At 38.9% G+C, this 11,023-nt stretch overlaps 1 protein-coding gene across 1 annotated transcript in view; it reads left to right on the forward strand.

Annotated features, from left to right (window-relative positions):
* CRYZL1 (crystallin zeta like 1) overlaps positions 1-10,283 on the forward strand; it is a 38,348-nt gene extending 28,065 nt beyond the window's left edge. The window contains exons 9-14 of the mRNA XM_034654701.1: positions 971-1,082; positions 4,240-4,338; positions 5,510-5,631; positions 6,451-6,556; positions 9,126-9,171; positions 9,897-10,283. Of these exons, the coding sequence (XP_034510592.1) occupies positions 971-1,082; positions 4,240-4,338; positions 5,510-5,631; positions 6,451-6,556; positions 9,126-9,171; positions 9,897-9,996 (585 nt within the window). The 3' untranslated portion in view covers positions 9,997-10,283. The remainder of the gene's footprint in view (positions 1-970; positions 1,083-4,239; positions 4,339-5,509; positions 5,632-6,450; positions 6,557-9,125; positions 9,172-9,896) is intronic.
* Positions 10,284-11,023: the final 740 nt, after the last annotated feature.

The following is an 11,023-nucleotide window of genomic DNA, read 5'->3' on the forward strand; positions in this document are numbered from 1 at the left end:
AGAGGGAACACAAGCAGGGGGAGTGGGAGAGGAAGAAGCAGGCTCATAGCGGAGGAGCCCGATATGGGGCTCGATCCCATAACGCCGGGATCATGCCCTGAGCCGAAGGCAGACACTTAACCGCCATGCCACCCAGGCGCCCCAAGCCATATTTTTATGCCTGTTACACAAAGCCTGAAATAGCTCATGAAATCTTTGAGGCCATGCCCCAAAACTCCCTACCAATTTTGTATATCCCTCACACTTACATTTATGTTGATGAGCTGTTGCAGTTATAGACAGGTCACATAAGATTAAAAAATGTGCTACTGTCAACACATGACATGTGTCAGCAAAAAATAGTTCAAGACACTAAAAATACATAAAAATAGATTATAATCTAAACATGTTACAAAACTTGGGGTGAATTTTTGTAGTTTTATTTTCTGTGTGGTGATGAAAATGCTTTTATTGCCTGCTTTTCTTTGCAAACAAAGGCAGAACTGTCTTTGGCACTGGCTTCAACCTGATGTCCAGCATCAGGATAGTAGTGTTTCCTGAACTTAGCTCTCAGGTCAGCCAAAGGATGGAGCTTTTGAGAGTGCTTTGGTCTTTAAAGAGAAATAGCTGGACTCATACATGTACGTGAAATTAGCTTAGAACATGATGCTGACAAGGCCCTTAAAAGCCCATTTTTCCCTTTCTGAGGCCAAGTTTCTGAATACAGCCCTCCATCTTGAAATTATGTGCAACAGTCAGACTGGGTGAGAGCAGGTGGTACGTACACCTTTCTGCCACCCCTTCTGATAAAGAAAGTCAGTCAAATGTCTCAACCTGGTCCATATATTTTTTTCTTTTTCTATCAGATAATACTTAAAAATATAGGAAAGTAGCACTAAACTATGACACTTTATTAAATAGCCTATAAACAAAGTTAGATATGGCCTCTGCGTTATATCTGTAAACCCATTGTGTATTTTTTTCTACACAGGCACTTGGTATGATAGCTATTCAGTTAGCACACCACAGAGGAGCCAAAGTGATTTCAACAGCAGGCAGCCTCGAAGACAAGCAATGCCTCGAAAGACTTAGGCCTTCTATAGGTGGGTAATACTACTCAACAGACTTTACAACAGCAAATTGTGAAGAGAGATCACCTTAAAGACTGTACTCATAAAACAAAGTACAAAATCCCAAATGAGAGTCACTGTTAAGATGCACTTAGTATCCATGCCAAGTCCAAGTTTACCTAAGTGATAGTCTTAATTGTTATTCTTTTTAAACCTACATTTCTCAGTGTTTTTTTCTTTTTTTGCCCTGTTATCAACTTACCCAAGTTTGAATTAGCTGAACTATGACACAGTTTAACAATACCTGATGCCTCTTTGGTTTTACTCAATAAATCAATATATGTTTGCATCACTCTGTAGGTTTCTCAACCTCTTTTACTCAGTGATATACCTCTAAAGTTGTCTGTTTTCTGTGATATGCTAAGAAGGGAGATGATCCACTTAAACAGAAAACATAGGTCAGATATAGTTTATGATGAACAGGATATGGTGGAGACCGGGGAGCCCTTGAAAAGATTGAACCTAAGGACCTAAATGTGAGACCTGAAACTATAAAAATCTTAGAAAAGAGCACAGGCCGTAATTTCCCCGACATTGGACACAGCAACTTTTTTCTAGGTGTCTCCTGAGGCAAGGGAAATAAAAGCAAAAATAAACTATTGAGTCAACATCAAAATAAAAAGTTTCTGAGAGCAAAGGAAACAATCAACAAAACTATAAGACAACCTACTAAATGAGAGAAGATATTTGCAAATGATATCACTGATAAAGGGTTAATATCCAAAATACATAAAGAACTTCTACAACTCAACACTCAGAAAACAATCCAATTAAAAATGGGCAGAAGACATGAACAGATACTTCTCCAAAGAAGACATCCAGATGGCCAATAGATACATGAAAAGATGCTCACCATCACTCATCATCAGGGAAATGCAAATCAAAACTACAATGAGGTATCACCTCACACCTGTCATATGGCTAAAATCAAAAACACAAGAAGCAACAAGTGTTGGCAAGGATGTGGAGAGATGGGAACCCTCATGCACTGTTGGTGGGAATGCAAACTGGTGCAGCCAGTGTGGAAAACAGTATGGAGGTTCCTCAAAAAGTTAAAAATGGAACTACCCTCTGATTGAATAATTTATCCAAAAAATATGAAACAGTAATTCAAAGGGATACATGCACCCCTTTGTTTATTGCAGCATTAATATTTATAATAGCCAAGTAATGGAAGGAGCCCAAATGTCTGTCAACTGACGAATGGATAAAGAAGGAGTGGTACATATATACATGGAATATTTTTCAACCATAAAAAATGAAATCTTGCCATTTGCAACAACACGCTAGAGAGTATAAAGCTCAGCAAAATAAGCTAGTCAGAGAAAGAAATACTATATGATTTCACTCATGTGGAACTTAAGAAATGAAACAAATGCACAAAGAAAAAGACCAAGGAACAGACTCTTAACTGTAGAGATCAAATGGATGGTCACCAGAGGGGAGGTGGGTGGGGGATGGGGGATCTTGATGAGCCCTGAGTAATGTATGAAACCTCTGAATCTCACTATATTGTACACCTGAAACTAATATAACACTATGTTAACTATACTGGATTTTTTTTTAATTAATAAAAAAAAAATGCTCAACAAAAAGTGAAAAGACTGAACCTATCCAAACAACAACACAAATGGAAAGGAAAAAGAAAAGAAACTGAAAAAAGTGGCCAAGAAGAGGAGAAAGAGGAATGGAGAAACTAACAAATGAAGAGACAAGAGGCCGAGCCAGAGTGTAAGTGAGGGGTAAGCAGGAAGGAGAGGCAGGCTCGTTGAGTGTTAATATGAATGATCTGCCCTGAAGTCCTCAACAACCCTGTATCAGCAAACCAGGGAGCAGCATCTGGAGGATTTAACCAGCTTGTCCAAGGAACTATAACTAGATTGGAGTGGTATTTGAACCCAAGCCTGCCTTACATTAAAGCCCATGTTACTTCCATTTTTACCTTATGCCTCTGGCAGAGATAACCAAGACATGGAAGAAAGGTTAAGGCAGGGACTGGAGAAGGAGGAAAGAATGGAAGAGATTAGAAATGGAATGGAGAGCTGGGAAAAAAGCATGAATAGTATTGTTGAAGGGAGAGGTTTCTTACTGGTTAGCCCTGCCCTTCCGAAGTGCTTAGTCCCCTTTCCCTTGTGTCCTCCCCACTCCCACCCCCGCCCCCCACATCTTAGGTCACTGTTGTTCTGCACCACCAATCTTAGCCTGGCTGAGAGGAATTCTCTTTTACAAGAAGGTGCTAAAAGCTATGAAAATGAATTATAAACATGAGTCTTCATTTGCTGGTTCAGATGCTGAGATATTTTTTTTTTAATCTCACTGGCTGCTTCTATTGAGATAATACTCTAGAAATAGTTTAGTTTTCACTAACTGCTCAAAGTAATGTTTTTTCCCTTAACCTTCAGGATTTTTCTTCATTTTGGGGAGCAAGCGGGGAAGGGAGCAGGGGGATTTCTATGACTGAAAAAGGATAAAACAGCCTCTAATAGAGAAAGAAGTACCATACCACACAAATACATTTTTTTACATTTTAGTTCTAAACTCTATTAAATCTAAACATACTTAAGAAACTGCTTAATCGGGGGGCCTGGGTGGCTCAGCCACTAAGTGTCTGCCTTTGGCTCAGGTCATGATCCCAGGGTACTGGGATCGGGCTCCCTGTTCAGCGGCAAGCCTGCTTCTCCCTCCACACTCCCCCTGCTTGTGTTCCCTCTCTTGCTGTCTCTCTCTCTCTCTGTCAAATAAATAAATAAAATCTAAAAAAAAGAAATTGCTTGAGCTTTCAGTTTATGCCTTAGTATGTATGTATCTCTGTGGTTTATAGATTCTCTGTTCTGACTATATATCTTTTAGCAATAGGGAACAGTCCTCGTTTTCAGCAGACCAGCCTTGGAACGCATCATCCACAAAATGTTCTATATTTTTATTTTATTAAATATACCAGTCCCTTCCTTTAAATTGATCCTTAATACTACTGGGTTAGAGAGAAAGTAAAATTCAGATCCAGTAATTGTTTGAACCACTCCATACATTTCAGAGAACAGATATTTATTTGCTTTTCTTTTTCTTCTTCTCCGATTTGTGTTGATCACATAGAGAACAGTACAATTGCCTGACTTCCTGTCCTTTACAGCCCGAGTCATCGATGTTTCTAATGGGAAAGCCCACGTTGCTGAAAGCTGTTTAGAAGAAACAGGAGGCCTGGGAGTAGATATTGTCCTAGATGCTGGAGGTGGGTACTTTACTAGACCAGTAGTCTGGGTCATTTTTGTAGTGTGATGGATGCATTTAAAAAAAAAAAATAAATATATAGATATAGATATAGATAGATATAGATATATAAAACCAGGTAATAATTATTACCATATTTATTAAATTGATGTGATGTTTTGTTTTTAACTTTTCTATTTAAACTGGAGCTTCTTGAATCCCACTGTAAACACTGTCTGGAAGAGAGAGCATGCTTATCTTTAAAATAAAGGCACTGGCGTTTAAGTGATTGTGCACAAATGAACAAACAGCATCATCTCAGTGGTTCCCAGATGATACACATTTGTTCAGCTCTCAGCCAAATGCTTAGTTCTGCTGTGTCTGGCTGCCCTCTCTTGGGTGGCTGACTTCTGCAATCTCTGTTTGGAAAAAGCACAGAATTTTGTTCCATTTTTACCCTCCTTGACCTTTTGTTATTTAAGCAGTATCTATTTAACACCTAATCTGTACACACTTAGGTAGTGCCATCGCACGGAAAGCATAGGATTCACAAGCCTGCAAAGGGATTCTATTCGTACTTCGTTAAGATTTCTCTTCTGTGAAGGGAATCATAGGAATACAGCTGTGACCATCTTAATGTGTTTCTTTTTAAACTGTATTTTTAGGACTTGAAATTAACTCAGAAAATCACTTCTTGGCCTGTTGGCTAAGATCAACTGTGAAAATTAACTCAGAAAAATCTTTCAGTGGAAGTGAATGTGTTCTTCATTAACTTTTCAAATATACATTTCAATAGTTAGTCAGTGTATGACTTTCTTGAGTCTATGAGTTCCTTAATCAGAAGTCAACGTTTCCCAAAGAATTAAGCTATCAATGTTAGGATTAAAACTGTCAATCTTAGTTATGTGTTATGTTACCTTGCCTGGTTTTCAAATGAAAATAAACTTTTTGTCCTTTGTTATTTCACTTATAATTGAATCCAGAGTAAATTTTATGACCAGTTTTAATGCAAAAAGTATATTTTAAGGTATCTGAATACATTGTGTGTTATTTTTTTCTAAGAAAAATGCTTCCTCATTCCTATATTAAAAAGTAAAGAGGACTAGTTTGAAGAATAAATTTTTGCCAGATTACTATAAAATATATTTCTTGTCTCTCTCTCTCTCTCTTTTTTTAAACTATTCCCTTGTAAGTGAGATTATATAGTAAAGATGATGAACCAGCTGTAAAATTACAACTACTACCACATAAACATGACATCATCACACTTCTTGGTGTTGGAGGCCATTGGGTAACAACAGAAGAAAACCTGCAGGTATTATCAGAAACAATAAACCATTACTATTACACCGAAAGGATATAATGAACAAAGAATAATGCCTAAGCCTTTTGAGGCAAGATGTGAAGAAATTGTAAATTCTGAATTATACCTGTTTCTAAAGAAATGTAGCTTTCTTTTTTACTTTAGATACATGTTGGCCAAAATGTAGAAAATAGTGCCTAATAGAGGAGTTATTCAACTTTTATTTAGTGGTTTGGAAGAAGTGACTTCTGAATTCTTTAGTAGTATTTCCAATAAGATTTTTTTTCTTAGTAACAAACATTGTTGACATATACTTAGCAAAATATTTCTATACAAAATTATGACAATGTCCCATTCACATTGGAATTTATTACATTTCTCAACAGAATTTCAATTTTCTTATCATGGTTGATATGCAAATACCATAATCCTCATATATCAATCTTCACTAATTTTCTAACATCCTCATGAAGATAACTGGTGAGTAACAGCCAGAAATCTCACTCTCACACACACGCACACACTTGTGCACACAGACACACCTGCACACGCATGCACTCATGCACACACATACACACACGTGCGTGCACACAGGCTTCCACTCCATCACCTCTACGTAGGCCCTGCATCTGACCTTGCTGTTTCATCATTTTGGACAATGAATTAGAAAAGAAAACGTTACAGTTTACAATATTGTTATTAAAGTTTGTATACTGTTTATTTGTGATTTGGGTATTTAATTTGCATAGAAGTTTTTCTGGCTCCAGATACCAATCATTGTCTGCTATTAAGCTCACAGTCATTGATCAGTCTTTGTGCATTCTATCCAAGTTGGATCCTCCAGATAGCCATTGCCTTTTCCTCAAGGGAGCAACGGTGGCTTTCCTTAATGATGAAGTTTGGAATTTATCAAATGTGCAACAGGGAAAGTATCTTTATATCCTTTTTATCTAGTAACTTGAGTTTCTGGCTTGAAATTTACCATGTTCTCTCATTAAATTCTTTAATTATGATAATTGATGATAATAATAATAGCTAACTTTCATTGAGCATGCCAAACAGTGTTCCAAGTGCTTTGTAGGTATTAATGTATTTAAACATTAAAACAGCCCTATGAGGTGTAAGTACTGTCATTATCTCTGTCTTACAGGTGAAGAAACTGAAGCATAGAAAAGTTAATACATGTCCCAGGATGCAGCTAAAAAGGGGTGGGACAGGAATCACCCAGGCAGTCATGCTCATTTGTGAATAGGGAGATAAACCACAGGATACATGCAAAATTTTGTTTCATTTTCAACTTGGCATTACAGAAATTACATATCCCCTTGAAAGGCTTAATCCTTACTCTAAGCTCTGATGGTTGCTATTACGTAAGACATTGCAGAATGCTCATCTGCATTAAAGCATTTGTGGGTTGTTGTAAAATTAACAGTGCTAGAAAATCTTCATCAAGTGAAGATGGGTTTGATTTTTTTTTTTAATGGAATTCATTCAGAGAAAAATCTGGCGAATGAAGGCAAATCATTCCAGTTTTGGTGAAAGTAATGAAATCTTGTCTTGAAAATGTGAAAGCAGTTCCAAAACAGTGGTCCAAACCTCCTTAGAGCAGGGTCAAACTTACAAATAAAACTTTTTTTTTGCTGGGGCGCCTGGGTGGCACAGCGGTTAAGCATCTGCCTTCAGCTCAGGGCGTGATCCCGGCGTAATGGGATCGAGCCCCACATCAGGCTCCTCCGATATAAGCCTGCTTCTTCCTCTCCCACTCCCCCTGCTTGTGTTCCCTCTCTCGCTGTCTGTCTCTGTCTCTGTCAAATGAATAAATAAAATCTTTAAAAAAAAAACAAAAAACTTTTTTTGCTAAGATAACTGTTTTGAAGCAGTTGCCCCTGCTAAAAATTTTAGTATATTGGATAAAACATATGTTCATGTTATTTAATAGAGTATATCTGTGTGAAGAAACTTGCTAGCCTTAAGTTTGTCTCCACTGAATATCATACTTTGCTTTTGTTAAACATGTGTAGTTTTATACACATGATACTTACAAAGGCCCACCTCCCCTAAAAGCAATGATTGAATTAATTCAGAGCTTTCAAATAAGAGTATTTCATTAATATCCTGCATACATTGAGTTGTAAAAAGTACATTTCAAAACCAGAACATCCCCTTCATGTAGTGAATGTGTGAGTTGAAAGTATTTCTGAATAAATATTTTTCTTTAAATTTGGAAAACAGACTTAATCTTTAACTTTCTAGAATAATTCTTTAGATTTCAATTTTAAGCAACTTAATTGCCTACTGACATTGTCATTATCAAGAATCTCATGGGACGTTAACAGCAGAGAACACTGTGTGTTAAGAGTAACACTAGATTGGGGTGCCTGGGTGGCTCAGTTGTTAAGCGTCTGCCTTCGACTCAGGGCGTGATCCCGGAGTCCTGGGATCGAGCCCCACATCAGGCTCCTCCACTGGAAGCCTGCTTCTTCCTCTCCCATTCCCCCTGCTTGTGTTCCCTCTCTCGCTGGCTGTCTCTCTCTGTCAAATAAATAAATAAAATCTTTAATAAAAAAAAAAAAGTAACACTAGATAGTGTGTGTTGACTCTTACATGTCAGGAGCTAGGCTGGCTCCTTTGCCTACGTTACTTAATTCCCTCCACACACACACACTCTTAGAGTTTCAGTTGGCATTTTCACTTAACAGAAGTAGAGGATTTGCAGTATGCGGAATATTCTTTAGGTCCTCTTTAAGAAAATCTTTAAAATGGCTTATGTATCTACTTTCTAATTTACATTTTCTAAATTAATTCTCAAGTCCCAAATCAGACTCTAGTCCTCACTTGTGCTAAGCCCCCCTCAGTCAGTTCACATGTGAGCCAGTTGCTGCTTGTGATTTAACAGACCTCCTTCCAACTGTGTGATTATATGCCGTATGTCATTCTCTAGTACTTGTAATTACATAGACTCTCAGTCCTAAAACTGTCATTGCAATTAAATGACTCAATTTTTTTCTTAATTTTACACTTATTTTTTGATTCTCATAGTGACAAACTACAGTTTGTTAACTTTTCTGCACACAAATTTTGAGCCAGTTAACAGCCAGTTTAGTGAATAAATGTGCACCTAACATAAGAGATATAAGTGCTAACATTGTTTTTAACTAAAAATATCATACGTAGTACTAGAAGGAAAACCTGACACCACTGCACTCCTACCCTTTTGGGATAACACTAGTCATTACTTGGTACGAGGCATGAGGCTTGCTGTTTCTGCCATCTGTCCTAACTTAGAAGTATAGGCTCTGTTATGTTTCCACTCCTCTCACATCAGTTCCCCATTTCCCTGTTTTCGAGGTAAACGTCACAGCTTACAGAATTTCTATAACTTGAATTCTCAATTTCTGAGAGTGCTGAACTTACATAGGTGTCCCGCCTAACATCGGCTATTTATTGACTGGTTTTGTTCAATTTTCTCTCTGTTACATTGCCACCTTAACAATCTTTCCAGCTACGTATCTTAAAAGATGTGATGGAGAAGTTATCAACTGGAGTCTTTAGGTATGCTAAGTAACCAAATCATTGTTTATTTTTTCTGTTCTCGAGGAGGTAAGGCAAGCATTTCCACTTCTGTTTCAGTTTTCGCAGCATACCTATTGCCTCCGTATTTTATTTTGTTTGGAGAAATAGCTGCTCTTTAGTATTTGTCAAAGTGTATCTTGTGATACACCAGTAAGTATTCCCTAAGATGGAAGTGGCTCATGAGTTCTCCTTAACCCATTCCATACCTCACCACACCACCTTTGCTTTTCTCATCACCCTCCCCAAAGTAATGTGAAGTAACCCGTAGCTTGAGAAGAGGGAAAAGTACAGTTTTGTTTAAGTTGGATCTGGGAGTGGATAGTCGTTTTTCCCCATCAAAACCTAACCGCTTTTAACAGTGGAAATACTAATGGACAAGTTTGTTTGGATTATTTAAAATAATAGGATTGAGGCACCTGGGTTCCTCAGTTGGTTGGGCATCTGACTTCAGCTCAGGTCATGATCTCCAGGTCCTGGGATAGAGCCCCAGGTTGGGCTTCCTGCTTGGTGGGGAGTCTGCTTCTCTTTTTCCCTCTTCCTTTGCCCTTCCCCCTGCTCTTGTACTCTCTGTCTCTCAAATAAAAAAAATAAATAAAATCTTTAAAAAATAATAGAATTGAACTATAGCAATTGTCACTTACCATCCTATTGTTCTACTCATCTTTACCTTGTCCTAACTTTATAATAATTTCATTCTTCCTCAGGCCTCAGTTGGATGAACCCATTCCATTATATGAGGCGAAAGTTTCCATGGAAGTTGTTCAGAAAAATCAAGGAAGAAAAAAGCAAGTTGTTCAATTTTAATTTTCTTTGTCAGACCGCAGTTGGATAAACCCCTTCCAGTACTTGAAGCCAGAGTTTCCTTGGGAATTTTTCAAAAAGTCAAGGAAGATAAAAGCAAATTGTCCAGTTTTCCTGCTATGAGTCAAGATGCTCAAAGTTTTTAAGAAGTATTTGAAACATTATTGTACAAAGTGTCAATTCCGTAATTAACATTTAAAGGGAATATTCTGAAAATCTTTTCTGCTTGTTTCTATACATTTGCCTCTGTTATAAAATTCTTCCCGTGAAGAAAATTGCTTTCAGGAAAAGCCACGCTGCTCTACTGTTAAAGTTGTTAGTCTTTTGGTTTGCCGAAATGACGTTATTTCTTTTGTATCAACCCCGTTCTCAATATCTTCCTTCCTTAACAAGCCTTTGCTGTCATAATTTAATCATTTGAGTTAATATTTTCAAGTCTCAAAGGATTTAGTCCATAGACACTTTAAAATTTTTTCAAGCATTCATTTATTTCAGGGTTTCCTCGGGATCAAACAGGACCATCACCGTAACTTGCCAGTGGCAGCTGCAGCGTGTGCGGGGTGGAGAGGATTGGGGGGCTGCCGTGGCGATTCGTGGGCAGGGGGCTCGGAGGCTGCACTTGCTGATTTCCTGCCGGGATTCTCTATTTTCAGTCAGGGGTTGGAGGCGAAGGCCCCTCCCGTCAGCTCTAGACGTCGCCACTGCCCTCTGTAAGCTTAAGAAGCAGCAGCTCAAGTGTGACGTCTCCTTCTCATCCAAGCGCCACGTCCTGGGCTCATTACCTCTCTGCTACAGCTCTGAATAGCGGTCAGCTATTTCGGTGCCAGACTGGGCAGTGCACATCGGTGCCCCGGACCGGGGGCTTCCCCAGCCACTCGGCACCCAGGACCCAAGAGCAGGCGGGGCAGCGGACGGGACTGGACCGGACCGAGGAGTGAGGGCGGGGCCTCGCGGGCGGCCGACGTCGCTCGCGCTTGCAGCGCCTCGGGGGCGGGGCCGCGTCGGGGGCGGGGGCCGGCGCGCGCGGGAA

This window comes from Ailuropoda melanoleuca, chromosome 1 (assembly GCF_002007445.2).
Source record: "Ailuropoda melanoleuca isolate Jingjing chromosome 1, ASM200744v2, whole genome shotgun sequence".
Lineage (NCBI taxonomy): Eukaryota > Metazoa > Chordata > Mammalia > Carnivora > Ursidae > Ailuropoda > Ailuropoda melanoleuca.